Below are 18,702 nucleotides of genomic sequence, written 5' to 3' on the forward strand. Positions count from 1 at the left end.
AGAGCATCACTTATATCAAGAAAAAGGCTCGACTGCAAGAAATTTGAACCTAAATAATTAGATTAGGCGAAGATAACCAGCTCATCTATATCATTCAACAGTGATTTGAAATGTCTAACTGCTTATACAAATACTCAAGCTTTTGAACTCCAAATATAAGTCACCTAACAAAAACTTTAGTCAAGATCAAAATGTTCAACTACTCACAACTCAAAAGTTTGAACCAGTGGTTTGTTCTGCAGTAATAATCTCGGGCAACTTAAAAGAAAGGAAACATCATGAGTGCAAACTTTGAATACCACTACTTTGAACTTGAAAATGTCTAGCATCTTCTTGATGTGCCACGTAAGCTAGCTTCCACCATCAAGGAGAGAGAAGGTCTTCATCTCACACAGGATCCTCAGAATATATGCACAATGTCATACGCAAATCTTTCGTGTGTTAAGGAATTATAGGATACAACACCATGCAAGTGAAGATATGGTAAATGTACTTAGAAACTACGCAAGAAATGCAAGGAAGATATTGGCACTGATACTGCCAGTTTATCTCTGCAAATTCTTTTGAAAAACTTGTTTTGGTCAAAAGTTTTCAGAACTTCTTCTCAGAGAAACTCTGTCAAAATACCTTTTTTTGGTTGAAAAGTCTTCTCTTAAAAGAAAACAAAAAAGATTGAGAACCGTTAGAACACTTTAAAAGATCTTACAATCATGCATATATGTTTTGTTCCGAACAATTTTTTCCTCAACAAGAGCGGTTAGTATTCTTAGGAGAGAGGATGTAACGTAGAGGATAATATGTTGACAGCAACTCTAACCTGATAATACCTGTACAGTCATTCCTATCTTATTTGCGATGATAGTAAAACTTTAAAATTTTGACAACAGACATACTTCTTGGGACAGGAGATGAGGACAAAATAGTTCAGATAGTTTTATTAAGGGAGGGAAAAAATGCATGTCTTATCTTTAAGAAGACTACAACAGATAAGGATACGTCCAGAAGAGCACAAATGACTGCAAAGAAAAGAAACAATGTCAATCGAGTGTCAAATATAAAGCTAGATTTACAATTTGAAATCATCATGCAAAGATAGTAAATTCCTCTCAGTAATCAAGCAGTGGAACTGCTGTGCCTCAAGTTATAAAAGCTTATTCCAGGAGGCCAAAATAAACAATAAAAAGACTTTAACTATCATGAGACAATTACGGAGTGTTTTTTTCTATAAAAAAAGGGGCAAGGCAGTTAGAAGAGGGTGTTCAGAAAAAGGAAAAGGGAATTCTTGGAGAGTTCCACCTCTCGAATATCTGGAAAGGTTGTGATCTGTTTAATCGTAGGTTATGTATTATATAATTTAAGTTCATTCATGTCTTAGGATGTAATTTATGGTGTTGGCAGTGTCCTATTGATTGTTTTTCAGATTTCTTGTTGTAATATCAGTGTATCTAGTGTGAAACGGTATTTTGCAGTGAATGAAATTTCTGAAGCAGAAAGATTACAGGCAGTAGGTGTTAGTTTGGAAGGAAAAACCTTGAATTGGATTATTGGATAGAGTCTTGGCAACCAATGTTACCTGGGAAGACTTCAAAGGGAGTTGTTAAACCGATTTCATCGTTCTCAAAAGATCAATCAGTATGATGTCTTAATGGGGCTGAAGCAAGTTACCACAATAACCGCGTTTCATGAAGAATTTGAAAAGGTGTCAGCGTCTATGAAGGAGGCGTCTGATGGACAATCTGGCGTACTTTTGAATGGGCAGAATGAGGAAATTTGAGCAGAAGTAATGCTTACGGGATCAAACATTGAAAGAGATAAAGGAGATGGCTCAAAAGGTGGGGTATCGAACTTCTGTTTTGCAGCAAGTTCAAAGTTCTAAATTTGAACCAAATAAAGGAAGTTCAGGCAACAAACCAGTTGGATTTAGACCCAATCATCCTAAAGTCACAAACATAGTTGAAACACGTGACTCAATAACCAGATCAGCAGGTCGTAACACCAATTCACTAGTTCATACTGCCACGAAGTTGACTACTTTGGTAGAAAAATCAGAGGAACAATTCAGAAGGTTGTCTGATTCAGAATTTGCTCGAAAAAGACAACAGGGGTTATATTTCAGATGTGATGAAGAATTTGTCCCCAATCATCGTCGTAAAAATAGGCAGCTTAACCTATTGATTATTTCAGGCACCCAATACAAATGAAGATGGTATGGAAGAATTCTTTGAGTCTACCGGAAAAGATGTAGTTGAAGGGGAAACTAAGGGTGCTACGATGGTGTAGAATCTACAATTTCCAGACTTTCTCTCAAGTTATAAAAGCTTATTCCAGGAGGCCAAATTAAACAATTACTCCCTCCGTCCGTCCCATTTTATGTGGCACCATTTCTTTTTTGGTCAGTCCCAAAAAGAATGTCACATTTCCTTATATGGTAAGTATTTAAAGGTATAATTCCTCTTTTACCCTTGTTGGTCCCACTTAATCTTAAAATAATACTCCAATACATTTATGAGGAGAGAGAAAAGTGAGTCTACTTTTTAAAGGGCAATTTGGTAAACATTTCAAAGTTTTCATTTATTTCTTAAACTCCGTGCCCGGTCAAATGTTGCCACATAAAATGGGACGGAGGGAGTAAAAGATTTAGTAACTATCATGAGACAGTTACAGGGTGGTTTTTTCTGTACAAAAAGGGGCAAGGCAGTTAAAAGAGGGTGTTCAGAAAAAGGAAAAAGGAATTCTGGGAGAGTTCTAGACTCTCAAATATCTTGAAAGGTTATGATCTGTTTAATCATAGGTTATGTATTATATAACTAAAGTTCATTCATGTCTTAGGATGTAATTTATGGTGTTGGCAATGTCCTAGTGATTGTTTTTCAGACTTCTTGTTGTAATATCAGTGTATCTAGTGTGAAACAGCAGTATTTGTTCCTTTATTTACTATTTCAGCAGTAAAGTCTATCAGAAACTATTATGTTGGATACTATATCAAAACTAAAAGGTAGTTCATAGGCTACCAAAACCTAGAAATCGACCCTTCCACAGATTCCCAGAAAACCTAAGAATTCCCAGTAAAAAGACCAAGAAATCAACACTCATCACCCTAAAAATAATTAAGAAGATCCACAGGAATACTGATAACATGATTCTAATCAACAAAATATCACCGAAATAAATAATATATTCCAATAATTAGTTAACTTAAAGAGAAATTTGAAGAAAGAAAAGTTAAGATGCTATGGGAAGAATTCATAACAGGAAAATGAATGAGAAAAAAACTTCCAAAAGGGCATTGAAGAAACAGGGAGGAAAAATGAAGCAGGATAGACAAATTAGTTAGGGCTTCAAAAAAATATTACTCCCTCTGTTTCAATTTGTTTGTCCTGTTTTGACTTGGCACAAAGTTTAAGAAAGTAAAGAAGACTTTTAAATGTACCAAATGTACCAAAATGTCCTTTAATCTTGTGGTCATAAAGATGTCATGTGGAAAGTTGAAACTAAAGAGTTGCCAAAAAAGGAAAGAGACATTCTATTTGAAACGGACTAAATAGAAAGTAGGACAAACAAATTGAAATGGAGGGAGTATAATTTTGAAAGACAGTAATTTTTCTAGAATATTCTACCCCTTTAACCTTTTCTTATGCAGGTGATTGAGAAGGCAGATGAACTATTTCTTGATCAAGGATTATAATAAACAAAGAATGCATGAAGAGATCTTATTTAGAAGTATGAATGTAAAGAAGTACCATAAGCCCGCCGAAAAATCCATCAAGCAAGATTCTGTTCCAGCTGTCAAAGTAGGAGTGGATTGAAAACTTGGCCTTCGCCGTGAGTGCTACTGAAGTCATTGCCATGACAAGGAAATAAAAGATAAATCCTGTCAAGCTAGTAAGTCCCAGAATGCCGGCAATGACACCACCAATGATTGCCATGAATGTGCGGCTGAACAATAGAATGCTCAATATAAATGGAGATATCTAATGACAAGGAAAAAATGTACTAGCTTAGAAAGACAAATAGAACCCAATTTTACTTGTTCACATATGATTGACTGCTCGTCTCAATCATATTTTCATTCTTCCTTCGGATCCAACTGTGTGATCGAGTAGTTACATTTCTTTATAGACAGTTGCAACACAGAGCTTGGATTTGTTTGTTTATTTTTCCTTTTTACAGATAAGTTTATGGAGCTTGGGGTTGCTTTTAGAGGCAAAATGACAAGGATAGTCCCAAGACTTCCTCTAGCATTGAAAACAGGTACAGGTAGTAACTGTTCAATTACTCAAAAAGCTATTACTTACTGATCAAAAAGAAATTATTCAAAAAACTACAACTCATTCATAAATTATAACTTGATAAGGTAAAATTTCCATTAATAAGATTACAATCTGCAGTTATTGGTTTAGGGGTATAGGTTGTTTGTTTGATGATTGAGGTACTTGTAGGACTTTACTGAGGTAAAAGAAAAGACATTTATAGGACCATACGCATTTCCTCAAGCCATTAGAGGAAATCATACAACTACACCAAGGGTAACATACTTTCTGCTTAAGTGCAAGGAGTAATAGTCTTGGGTGAAGGGAAGATAAGAAGAAATCAAGGACTGCAATACAAATGGTCATAATATAGAATAATCATACCAATGAAGAAATGTTATTCCACTTATGAAAAGATGTTAGCACTGTTGCTGTTTTATGAGGTTTGTTACCTTATTAAATTGACATCATGTCATATCTTTCTTTTATATCCTAGTGACATTCCACCGAAATGATGCCTCAGTGAAGGAGTTAAAGCTACAGGTACATATATCCCTAATTTCAACCAGTTGTTCAGTTGGGCTAACATTAATCTCACATGATTAAGGAAGAAATTCACATCGACAGTCTGTATCAACCTACGTCCTTACTTTTAAAAAAAAAACCGCGAAATTATTACTAGCTGAAATCATCAAGGAACTATAATTTCAGTCCACCTCTATATGGTGTGAAAGTCAAACCAACCTGTAAAGAATAATTTTCATGTTGTTTTGCATATTCTCAGGATTGAAAGTGGGCAAATCATCCATACCGCTGCTCGACTTTTCAGTAGACCCGTTCGAGTTATCATGCCCAGCCATCACGACTTTTTGCAACTCTACAGCAAACATCAAAGCAATAAGAATAGAGAAGCTCAGATGTAGATCGAGAATTGAACTTTGTGGTCACTGACTATCTCAGATTGAATTAATCAACGAATTTACCCAAAAATATCATATAATGAAATACATGGATCTCACATCCGGTTCAATTCAAACTCTTTCAGTTACAATGATCATAATTAAGAATTCATCAAAAATATTCTATATACATAAAAGACTAAGACTTTCTATCATGAATCACAGCCAGTTCAATTCAAACAATCAATCTCAGTAATGAAAAAGACCGATTCAACCAACACAATATAATAATTCGTTGTTTGGATCTCAGACTTAGTTCAATACAAAATAGATCACTGCAAAACTTAAGAACTTTACCAGAATGATTGAATTTATTGTTAATGGATCTGTTAAATTTAAACAGGAAGCAGAAGAAGAAGAAGAGATGTATAATTGAAAGGGGTTTGGGTTTTAACCTGAAGCCTCTTTGCCCTCCTCCTAATTTCTCTTTCTTTTTCTTATCAAAATTTTGATTTTAATCGGACCCCGGTTAGATTGAAAAACTTGTTTTCATTTTAATTTATGTCACATTTTTTTTGGTAGTGTGGTACGAAACGTAATTATGCAAATTATAATTATAACATATAAATATGATTTTTATATTTGCTACTTGTGAAAGTTGTTCTTTTAAACAAATATTGTTGAGCTAATATATTTATATTAAATATTTAAGTTTAATAAATATTAATTTAATTTAATTAGGTTAATCTTTTTATATGAACCCACCATATTAAGTCTAAAATATCATCAACATCTCATTTAGATATGAGCTTCTCTTGAAGTTTTGACTCTTTTGATATATTATTCGTTCGAAATGATTCACATTTGCGGTAGATCAAATTTTAAAATTTGAGTTTTGAAGTTCTTTAGTGTCAAATTTTAATGAACATCAACTCAAACTTTCCTCTAAACAATTCAAAAAAATTTATATGAGCTCTTCTTAATGTCTCAATTTTTTTGATGTATTAGCCACTTAAAAAGATTTACGTTTACGATAAATCAAATTTTAAAATTTAAACTTTCAATTATTTTAGTGACGAATTTCGACTTGAAATTTAAAAGATATTGTATTTAAAAAAATAGGAAAAGCACATACACATCCACATACATATAATAACGTATAAAATCTACGCAAAGATGCAAATGCAATTGGTGGTAGTGACAAAAAAAAACAACTTGACCCTTCGGTCACTATTTTAACAAAAAATGGTCATTTTGGATTAATATAGTGAACCGAAAGATCACCTCCTTTAATTTATCCTAATATTTATCATCTATCAATAAATGAAGACTATTAATTATTATTTTCTAAAAAAAGTTAAACATTAAACTTTGAAGGAACAAAGACCAGATAAATAAACAAGTGTATATGTGTTTACATCTTCAATCAACCAACATTTTTTGGTTTAATATATTGCAACGCTTCTACAAAAATTGATTAATTTAAAACATATTTATAAAGTTGGAGATATTATTTTATGTGTCAAGGCAACTACAAATTAGTATAAATTATTTTGGCATGATAATAAGTATACGAGGTGTATCAAAATTGATTTACGAACTTAGGGGAGTCCTATGACCCAATAAAGTTGATACCATTTTTCGGGGTGCGAAATTGGTAGTTGAGGAATTCATATTTTTGGTAGTGTGATAGGTGGTAGTGTGGTAGGTAAGGAATTTATCTTAAAGATTTTATTATAATATTCTTTTTTCAAGGGTCTTAATTTTGATATCTCTTTAATATTATTTATGATATATTCTAGATATAACATATCTTGGGTTCTTAGGTACATATATAAATTTTCCTCCATCAATTGTTCTAATAGTTTTATATCTTCCATAGATTCTGTTCAATATTGTAAATATTTGTAGTTCATTTTAGTCTGAATTTATTTATAAATCATACCATTATATTCTTTCGAGGTCTAAATCATGTAGGTCTATTTCATACTATTGTTGGTTTAATATATCTTCTGATCCGTTATTATTAAATATTTTTTCCCATATTATTCTTCTTAATTCAATTATTTCTATATCTTTAAGTATAGATAAGATTAGAGTTTCATAGTTTTTTATCATTTCATCATGCATGTATGTAGTCATGTTCGTTGTTATGCAAGTTTTTTATTTTCAATTATTCTTTCCTATCATATTCATAATTGATTAAATTCATATTAGATCATTATGAACTAGATTATCTGTTTATCATGTTCTCCTGTCACTACTAGCATCGTACTTTAGCGGATACTTCCTTCTTATCAGCGCCTCAACTTTGTTTACTCCCCTAAACGGCTTTACCAATTTCAACATTAGGATGGCATAGTATAGAAGTTTTCTCCATGTTTCCAGTGTGCTAATAAACTAGATATCATGATTCAAATAATTCTAATACATAATAGCTAACATAAATTTATTCAATCATATATATGATATTCAGGAATATATGAAATTAGTTCTGCATATTTGTTGAACAATATACATTTGCCTCTTGCTTATCCATGATATCTGAAGTTTGTTCCATTATCTATTAAGTATGAATATCTTAAATATTTGAGAGTGTTTTTAGGAAATAGTTTTATTGAAGGCTTAAAGGTCTGCCTCTTAAGTTACATGTACATTCTTTTATAAAGAAAGGAATTTCTATCATATGTCTACAGTAATGCACAATAATGCACGTACTATACTACTTACTGCACATTTACTTTACAATAATGCATACCTACCATTCATACACTTGTCTTATTAATAATGCACACCACCTATCATTCATACATTTGTCATCATTATTAATAATGCACACCACCTACCACACCTACTACTTTACACTTGTCCATACTACTTTAATATCCATCATACTTTAATAATGTATACTACTCTACACTTGTTGACTAATTTACATGATTTATTCTACTTTATTTGGCTTTTTTGGCCAAATATTTCTTCTTTGGTTTATCTCTTTAGTTGTCTCTATCTTCTTTATCTTTTTATCTCTTTAGACTTTATTCTAGCTAGACATCTGGAATCAGTTGTCTTCTCCATTACATTTTGAACATAGTTGATCAGGGTATTTGTGTCCAATTAGCTTGCAATATCTGGTTAATAGTTCTGGCGAAATAAATCCTACTTTGAGTGCTCTTGTCGTAAGTCTTTCTTCTGGTTTTAATAATGTTAAAATCCATCGTTGGACTTCATCCATATCTGTTCTTCTTAGTTCTCTCGAATTTGAATATATCATTAACTGATCTCTAGAGTAGTAACCTCATATAGCATTTCCGTTCAAATAATTAATTAATTGTTTGATAACTCTTGTATAATAGTTGATATACCAATTATTCTTTTATTGACATAAAAACTTGGTATCTCTATTTTTTGTATTTCTTCCTGTTGTCCAATATCTTTAGGTATAATCATATCTTTGGTTAGTCCTATTTTAATAACTTGAATTGGGGGTTTTATCTCTTCGTATAATATCTCCACTGGTGTTGTATAAAATTTTACATAAAATAAATTTCTCTTGGTAACTCTTTTATATGTAATGAATGCCTTGTGTAGTTTTGGTATTCCACTTATTTCTTCTCCGTCGTATGTGTATACGGTATTTAATAGTCCATAATTGTAACATGTTCTTACTAAATTGACGTTAGTTTTTGGTTGTGCGATTAGTTTGTTATAACCTTGTAATTTTTGGGTTAGGTAGTCTTGACTTGGTTCTTTGGTTGTAGTGGATCTAGGATTACGGTTTAAATATGTTTGAATTTTGTATATATTTTCAATATATGTTCTCGTGACATGGTTATATAATTTTATCTCATTTTGTAGGCTATCTGCATAGGTAGAGGTTTGTGGTTCCATAGTCAATGTGTTTCTTGACATTTTTGGAGTAAATGGTTTTTAAAATAGCTGGTTTAAGTTTGTATTATTATGTTGTTTTTCACTAACTTGTTTATTTGTACCTGCAGCTGCATTTAAACAAATATTATGGGTTTTAAGGTGTTTCCCAACATCACATTTTAGCTCTGGATTTTTAAAGTCTTCCGATTGACTTAGCTCCGCATTTTTACAGTCATGCTGCTGACCTGTATTAGCTTTAGACTTCAGACTATCTTCATTAATTTTTAGCTTTTGTATCTCATTGTCCATGCTGTCCACTTTTATACAAAGTGTAGTAATGATTTTGAGTATATCTTCAATTGTATTTTCTTTCTCAGTCTGAGTAGCTTTGTCTTGATAAGTAATCTGCAATAACATTCTTATCAGTTTTTATTACTTCAATAGTAAATGTAAAATTTAATATATTTAATACCAATTTTCTCATTTCTTTTGTAGTTACTGAATCTTGTATTTTTCTTGTTAGCCATCATTTTACTTGTGTGTTATCTGTCCTTATAATAAATTTGCTATATACAATATATGATTCAAATGATAGTAGACATTTATACACTGAATATAATTCTTTCCTATTTATTTCCCATTTTATTTCCGTATTAGTAAATGTTCCTAAATAATATCTGCAATGATGTTCTATTTTTTCTTCATCATAGCTGTATTTTAAGACTCCTCCATAACTTTTTTCACTGGCGTCTGATTCTACTATATAAGTAAATTTTTTGTTTTCATCCGGAAAATATAGTTAGGTAGGTTCTTACATAATAGTTTTATTTTTTGTATTTGTGTTTGGTCTTTTTTATCAAACTGGTATTCTACATCTTTCTTTGATTTTTGTTGTAATAGTTTTAAATTTCCTGCTAATTTTGGTATGTATTCTCTTACTTGATTTACTAGTCTTAGAAATGATTGTAATTTCTTTTTTGTATCTAGTTATTCATTTGAGTTAATTATTTTTTGTACTATATGTGTTTGCATTTTTATTTCATTTTTATCTATTTGTATTCCTATAAATTCTATTTGCTTTTTCATTATGTCTGTTTTCTTTTTGCTTAGATTTATGCCTGAATATTCTATAATATGTATAATTTTTTCTAATAATCTTATATGTTCATCTTGTGTTTTGGAATATAGTAATATATCATCAATATATACTACACAATTTTCTAGTTGTTTAAAATAGTTATCCATAAAGTGTTGATATCTACCTGGTGCATTTTTATATCCAAATGGTAATATATTCCATTGATAAAATCCTTGTGGTACTGTAAATGCTGTAAGTTTTTAGATTCCTCTTCTAACTTTAAGTGGTAAAATTCTGATTTGCAGTCAAATTTACTAAAGTAATTATATCTTTGTATTTGTCTTATCTTTAATATTTTATTTGGTATTGGATAATTATATGTTTTAGTTTTTGCATTTAAATTTCTATAATCAATAATCATTCTACTTTTTCCTCTTTTTTGCTCACCATGTTTATTTACTATAAATGCTGGGCTTGATGCTTGCTATTGCTTTCATGTATATACCTTTTTTCTAGTAATTCGCTTATATGTATCTTAAATTCTGTTAAATCATTAAAATTATATTTTAATGATTTTTGGGTTATTATATTATTATTATCAATTAGCTCAATTTTTACTTTTGTTTTATGTTTTTCCCATCCTTGTAAAGGATCTTCACTATATAACAATTCTAACTTATCTTGGATTATTTTTACTTTATCTATAGAGAATATAATTAATTCGATTTTAGGGTCTTTTTTTTTTCTTTATCATATTGTCCATAGTTTGCATTATAATATTTTAATTTTTTTGGGTTTTTTATTCCTGATGTACTAGGTTTTTCATCCATGTCTACGTCTCCTGTGTTTACTTCTAAATTCTTTGTATTATCTATGTTTGCTAAAAGTTCCATATATGTTTCGCTTGTTTTCGAATGTTGTTCATCTAGATCATCGTTATTTATTTCATCAATTCTTATTTCAGGTAGATTATCTTGGTTATTTTCTTCTTTTTCTTCTAGTTCTTCTTCTAATTGCAATTTTTCTTTAAATTTATATATCTCATTTGCTAATTTTGTTTTTTGTTCTTTTTCTTTTTGTTTAATTTCATACATTTCTTTTAATATTGCCAGTCCTTTTTCTAGTTCTATTATTTTAGTATTTTTTACTTCTGCTAATTGTTGTACTTCTTTTTTTGCTTGTTGTTTTATCTTTTCAATTTCCGTCTTTCTTTTTTGTGTGTCTTACTCATCTGAATTCTTTTCTATTGTTCAAATCATTGTTGTATTCATTTTACTAACTGCTACATATGTTTCAACAACTACTTCATCAGATGAATATTGTTATTTTGTGTGTGTTGCTCATTTGAATTTTTCAACTGTTTCGTTCACTGATGTATTCGTTTCAGCAACTATTGCATATATTTTAGCAATTGCTTCATCGGCAACTGAAACAAATGTAGCAGGTGATGAAACAAATACAATTATTCTGTATGTTACATAAATTGTTGTATTTATTTTAGTATTTACTGCACTAATTGGTTCAATTGCTAAAATATATTAAGCAAATGTTGTTGTAGGTGCTGCAACAATTGATGCACATTTACTGAATATGTTTCAGCAATTGCTGCATCAATTACTAAAACAGATACAATTGTTGAAACATACTCATCAAATGATGCAGCTATTTCAGCTGCTACATTAATTGATGCAGCAATTGCTAGCTAATTGTTGAATAAACTATAGACAAAATCATAATAAAATTATTATCAATATTATTATTTTTTGCATCATAATATAAATATCTACCTTTAACACAATCAACGAAGGAAAAAATAATAACTAGAGTTGATTGCAATGATAAATGGGTCAAATCCAACAATCGTTATATTTTGAAGAAATAAAAAAAATATAGAAACTGTAAATCGAGATGTCATCTTTGATAATTTTTCTAACAAAATCATTTCCTGTTGTGATGTAAATTGTGAGTTGAAAAATCTTGTCATCACCTACATGCATCATTGCAGTGAAAAGTAAAAGGTAGCTCCTTTTAAGATAAAAAAAAATCAAAGAAGTTTGCATACTTATTTGGAAGATCAAGGTAAAACCATTTTGAGGGTACATGTGCTTGAAACTTGATCGAGAACTGTTAGGATCAACAAATGTTAAATGATGAATATGATTGGGTGAACATAAATATTCCAGAAAAAGAAAGTGCTTGTGAAGACAAAACTCCTTATACTCATATTTCTATTTTAACTCCTACTCCTCAAGTTGGCTGTAATACATCAGGAACTGGACGAAATAGATTTTTACATTGATATGTCATTTAATTTAATTTAAGAATAAGCAAGAGCTAGATATTCTCTTGAAAATTGCTTGTGTGAAGAAAGATTTAAGAATAAAAAAGGTGATAATTTCGAGTGATGTTTATTGTGTCAAATGTGTACATTTTGAATGCAAGTGGTGGCTCAGAGTTGTAAAGGTTGAAAATTATGATAGATTTTACGTGTTTCACATGATTAATGCGTGATGTTTATTAATCTTTTTGAATTTAGTTATAATGCTTGAAAATTCGATGAGCGTCATGACGTGCATGTTTGACAAAAGATTAATATTATAAATAAAATGTCATAAATTATTAAAATATTTGACAAAAAGATAATCTATCAAGTCTAATTAAAAAATAAATGACTTGCAATGTAAAGTTTCAAGTCAATACTACTAAAACAAATGAAGCTAAAAATAAACATAAGTTCTAAATTCAAAACAAAAAATTTAACATTTACTCGTGTCAAATTTCAACATAACATACATAAATATGATTTTAAAGAACATGAAAACATAAGTCTATAATCTTACTCAACAATGAATTCTATTTTAATTTAAAAATTAGAATACTAGCAAAATTATACTAATGAAATAAATAAACATGTTATAAAAAATAGATAATACAAAAAATTGCATAGAATCACATGAAGTAAAGATTAAGAATGAGAAAGAAATGAAATATAAATAATATACAATAAAAATTAACTAGAAAATTTTAGAAAAATAAAAATAAAAATAGAAACAAAGTTTAAACGAAAAAATTGAAATAGAAAAAAAAAGAAATTAAAAAGTAATCATTTTATAATTATATCATGTACTCCCTCCGTCCCATTTTATATGTCACCCCTTTCTATAAATAGTTGGACCACAATACTTGTCAGTTTATAAAATTTATGCATAAATTACCATATTTTGCCTATTATACCCTTGATAGAATAGTTAATTAATCTTGTCATTTATTAATAAAGTTGACTTAAGAAACCATTAAATAAGGGTAGAAGGGTAAAGTTACATTATCTCTTAATACAAGTGCAAAGTAAAAATGTGAGATATAAAATGGGACGGAGGGAGTAATTACCAACAATTCACATTTGTTTTTTGGGAATTGGATAGTGTTATTACCCCAATCAATTACATCAAATTACCTGTTGATCAAATAATTAAATCACCAATTAAATAAATCAGACATTATAATTACACAAAATTATATTAAATTATTACAAGGATGACTTTCCAAATGGCCCTAAATTTCAATGGGTTAGATTTTGGCAAAGAATTAAATTAAGTAAAAATTATATAAAGCACATAGTATATTAAACAAACTACTTCCTGTCCCTACTCTTTCATAAATTACGAAATTTCCTTCTTTTTTTTGTGTTGCGGATACTTTAATATGCGGTCGGATACTTTAATTAAGAAGTTGTAATTATCAGGTCAGTGTGTTAAAAAAAGGATTTTAACAGTTTTATGCGTTAAGTAAGGGATTTAAAAATTAACTGCCACAATTCACGCATTAGTAATTTTGCCTAACAATAATGATCTATGTTACTATTTTATGATTCATGTCTAATAATTCTCAAATTTGATACTTTAGGAAGTACTTTTAGGTTACTATTTTATGATGCAATAAATGAATAATGTTATGTTTTGCTATCTGGCAACATTATGTGATTGTCAATTTATTATAAAAATTAGAGTGGTATACTATGTGCTTTTTATAATTTTTACATAAATTAATAGTGCCAAATAGCTGTGATGTGTGCCAAAGTTAATAGAGACAACATTTAAAAAAGGTATCATTTGAATCAATACTTAATATGGGAGATGAAATTTTGTATCAGATTCATTGTAGTAAAATCTGCATTGACATGTATAATACTTATTATAGAAAAATTAATAAGGTATTAAATGCAGTGAAAACTAATTTAGAAGCGACATAAAAAGTGTGGAAATAAAAACTCTTCAAAAATAGAATAATTAATTACTTAGAAATATAATGTAGATCTGGAGAGGAATACTACAAAACACTTAATGTATCTTCGAAACAGTAAAACTTCACATCTTTACAGTAAGTCAATCAATAAACAACTACTCTACATTAATCAATTCATCATCTGCCAATAGAATGGAAGCAACATTTAGCCTTATAGGATCGTCATTCTCGCTAACGTATCCGACATTGACCTTGTCAGTTTCATATTTCCATAACAGTGTTGCATATCTTGAGCGAAGATATTCACTTCGAAAAGGAATCGATGGGACCTTGATTTCGTGGCTCAGAAATTCAGCAAAAGCAGCTACATATGTTCCGCAGTTGCTGCTAACAGAAAGAAGATACATTATAAATTGAATGAAATGTGTAAATAAGATGAACACTAGATACATTATAAAAATTTAGGGGTTGTGAAATCGGAGTTTAAAATGTTGATTCTTTTGCATGTCTGGTGTTATCTTTGGCACATTATTCTTTGTTTCTGGGTAGAAACTCAACATTTCAGTATATACCAAGATACTTTATTTTTCAACAATGAAACCTTAATACCAACAATTGATAAAATATCGGTGTTTCTGGGTAGAAACTCAACATTTCAGTATATACCAAGGTACTTTATTTTTCAACAATGTGTTTCATCAACAAATGTAAAATTTATACTCAATATCAATATCAGATAAAACATCAGTGTTTCTGGTAAAAAAACTCCAGATTTCAATATATACAATAAAACTATATTTTTCAACCATATCTTTCATCTACAAATTTAAAAGTTAAACTCAAACCCAAACAATCAGTGTTTCTAGGTTAAAACTACAGATTACAATGTTTATTTTTCAATAATGTCTAAAATTAAAAGCAAAAGAAAGACATACCATGGATAGTGTTGGTCGGGAAATGGGAGGGGCAACCTTTCTACCCCTTTTCTTTTTAGTTTTTGCATCCTTTGCTTTAGATGATGACCCCACTTCCGTTTTCGATTTTCTCTTGGTAGAAGTTCGATTCGCCATTAATGCCGTTGCATGTAAGCTTTTAGACCTCTGTTCAATCAAGTTGGGGTGTTCAGATTCAAAAATTTGTTCATTGTTAGGTGTTATTAATTGGGAAATCCCACTATTAAAAGACGGATGATCCATTGTGACAAATAATTCAAAATCGATTGAAACAAAAAAATGATTTTGAAAGAAAAATGAAGAAGAAGATAATACCTATTTTGAACTTTGGGACTGTTGAATCGTTTGAAAATCCAATTGCTTTGAAAGCGGTAACCGATTTGGTAGTGGGAAAGATTATAGGCGAGATTTTGGAGGTGAGGAAGATGGGTTTGATTTCTTTCATAATTAAGTATCCGAAAAAGAGAAATTGGGGAAAAGTAAGGATTTTTGGATTTTTATGAAAGAGAAGGGATTAATTGATAATAGGTAAACATATGTAGTGTACTTTAATAATTTTGCCTTAAATTAATGAAAGGGTTCAAAATACAAACTTATTTAGAATCCCAATATTGGCTATTTGTGTACTTGCCCCAGTTCCTCTTTGTCCATAACGTATTCGGGTCGTAAAGCTACCGTGTTCGGACCCTTAACGCCTTAACGGTCCCGGCGTTCCTCTACCTGCCGGAAAACTATCAGCACGGAGTGCAACTCAGTAGTTTTCTCTCAATTTTGTTTATCCCGTGCACCGTAGGTATAGTTTCTCTACCGGAAAACTCGTTGACAATTTCTTTCTTTCTTCAATACCTAGTTGCTACTTAATTCTCTTTTGGGTTCTTTCTTTGTGTCTTTGATTGTACTATGTACTTGAAAGAAGGATGTTCATTGCTGTTGAAAGTCCACAAAAAGTCTCTTCCTTTAATCCTCAACAATGTAAACCCAAGTTTCAATGTTGATCAACTTAATGGTGGTAAAACCCCCGTTGAGCTCAAGGAATCTGATGTATTAAAGAGACTGAAATATGAAGAAAATATTTCAAATGCTTTAGAGTATTTCAAATGGGTTGCTAATTCAACATTTTTCAAGCACACCCCTTTAACATATAAATTAATGATGGAAAAACTTGGGCAGCAGCAGGAGATGGATACTGTTCAATACCTCTTGCAACAGATGAAATTAGAAAGTATTAGTTGTTCCGAAGATATATTTATCAGTGTGATTGATTCTTATAGGAGAGGTAACGCGGCAGAGCAAGCATTGAAGACATTCTACAGGATACAGGATTTTGGGTGTAAGCCTACAGTTAGGATATATAATCATCTCTTGGATGCTTTGCTTAGTGAAAATAGGTTTCACATGATTAATCCTATTTATAGTAACATGAAGAAAGATGGGGTTGTTCCCAATGTGTATACTTATAACATTCTTTTGAAAGCATTGTGCAAGAATAATAGAGTAGATGGAGCTCTGAAGTTACTTATGGAAATGTCGAACAAGGGGTGTTCTCCTGATGAAGTGAGCTATACAACAATTGTGTCTTCCTTGTGTAAGTTTGGTAAAGTAAAAGAAGCCAGAGAAGTAGCCATGAGATTCACTCCTACTGTTCCTGTTTATAATGCTCTGATAAATGGGCTTTGTAAGGTATATAATACTAAGGAGGCAGTTGATTTGTTGGATGAGATGGCTTGCAAGGGAGTTGATCCTAATGTTATTACGTACACTACGATATTAAATGCATTTGCTGACCAAGGAAATATTGGCCTTTCTTTTGCTATGATGAGCAAGATGTTTGTTAGTGGCTGTTCTCCAAATAGTCATTCGTTTACTTGTTTGATTAAGGGAAATTCATTATTGGGACATTGGTATGAAGCTCTTCATGTGTGGGATGGTATGATCAAAGAGGGAATTTTGCCCAATGTTGTAGCATATAATGCACTTCTCCATGGTCTGTGTTTGGCTGGTAATATGAATATGGCTCTGTCTGTTTATAGTGCAATGGAAACAAGTGGCTGCCTTCCAAATTCTACAACCTACAGCACCCTCATTGATGGATTTGCTAAATCTGGAGATGTAATTAAAGCATCTGAGATATGGAATAGGATGATAAATCATGGTTGCCGTCCAAATGTTGTTGTATATACATGTATGGTTGATGTACTCTGCAGGAATTTCATGTTTGAACAAGCTTACAGCCTTCTAGATGACATGGTAATAGAAAATTGCCCACCAAATACCATTACTTTTAACACATTTATCAAAGGTTTGTGTTGTAGTGGTAGAATTGAATGGGCACTAATGCTATATAATCAAATGGAAAGATTTGGTTGCTCAGGTAATACTACCACATATAATGAGTTGTTGGATGGCTTATTCAAATGTAACAACCTTATGGTAGCACTTCAGCTTGTTAGGGAGATGGAGGAAAAGAATATTGAATTTAATTTAGTCACGTACAACACTATAGCATCTGGTCTCTGCGATATGGAGATGCTTGAGGAAGCTGTAAAACTTGTGGCAAAAATGCTGGTTAGGGGAATTAGACCTGATGTTCTCACCTTCAACATACTTATGAACGCGTACTGTAAGGGTGGTAAGGTTGAATCTGCAAAACAACTTCTGAATGCTATGAGTCAAGTCGGCTTGCGTCCAGGTTTCATATCCTATACCTGTCTAATAGATGGACTGTGCAGTTGGGTTGGTTTGGAAGCTGCAATCTGTTGCCTCCAGAAGATGATAAATGATGGCATTCCACCCATGATATCGACATGGAATGTTCTAGTCCGTCATTTGTTTAGCAAGATTGGCTATGGAAGTGCACTAGAATATCTAAATAGTATATTGGCAGCAGACTGAAGGTGTGAACTTGCTTCAGCAGATTGGAATGATGAATACGCGTAAAAACCTTCATTGTGGATATAAATGCAGTAGTTGCAGTGAAAGCAATTTTACGATGGAGGGGTCCTTCTCCAGACCTGCATTGACTAAGTGGCATTAACAACTTGTTTAGGGATATATGGCTAGTAAGAATCCCTCAAAAAAAGTTGTTTAACATCCTCTAATCATAATATTTTTGTATGTTTATTTACTAGATCTTGCAGGTATTAAATTGCTAATTTTTGCTAGGATATTATAAGCTTAAGCTTGTGAGTACAACCAAAAGGCAGAATGGGTATTTTAAACTAGTGTCTAGTGTCTACTCTGAAAAATTAGACAGCTCTAGTTGCAGCAGTAATGATTTATAAGGTCATTATGCTCTGCAGGTACCTTTTACTAAAAAGGCTGTGTTTCTAGTGTTGCAGTTATTTTCTTGTTCTTTCTTACTTGCTTATTGGTATCAGTCTTTTATTGAATTGAACTAAAACCTTTCTATG

General features: G+C 31.1%; 2 protein-coding genes across 2 annotated transcripts; one reads left to right on the plus strand and one right to left on the minus strand.

Moving 5' to 3' along the window:
* Positions 1 to 62: 62 nt before the first annotated feature.
* Positions 63 to 5,641, minus strand: LOC125809045 (uncharacterized). Its single transcript, XM_049488719.1, has 5 exons — positions 5,605 to 5,641; positions 4,995 to 5,127; positions 3,741 to 3,936; positions 997 to 1,016; positions 63 to 431 (listed from the first exon to the last, which is right to left on the minus strand). Exons 2-5 carry the CDS (start codon positions 5,108 to 5,110, stop codon positions 401 to 403), a joined length of 363 nt encoding a protein of 120 aa, XP_049344676.1. The 5' UTR covers positions 5,111 to 5,127; positions 5,605 to 5,641; the 3' UTR covers positions 63 to 400.
* Positions 5,642 to 16,192: 10,551 nt separating this feature from the next.
* Positions 16,193 to 18,414, plus strand: LOC125809032 (pentatricopeptide repeat-containing protein At3g48810). Its single transcript, XM_049488705.1, has one exon. The coding sequence runs from the start codon at positions 16,193 to 16,195 to the stop codon at positions 18,182 to 18,184; it is 1,992 nt and encodes a 663-aa protein (XP_049344662.1). The 3' UTR covers positions 18,185 to 18,414.
* The last annotated feature ends 288 nt before the right edge of the window (positions 18,415 to 18,702 follow it).

This window comes from Solanum verrucosum, unplaced genomic scaffold (genome assembly GCF_900185275.1).
Source record: "Solanum verrucosum unplaced genomic scaffold, falcon-dt-bn FXZP01000296.1, whole genome shotgun sequence".
NCBI lineage: Eukaryota > Viridiplantae > Streptophyta > Magnoliopsida > Solanales > Solanaceae > Solanum > Solanum verrucosum.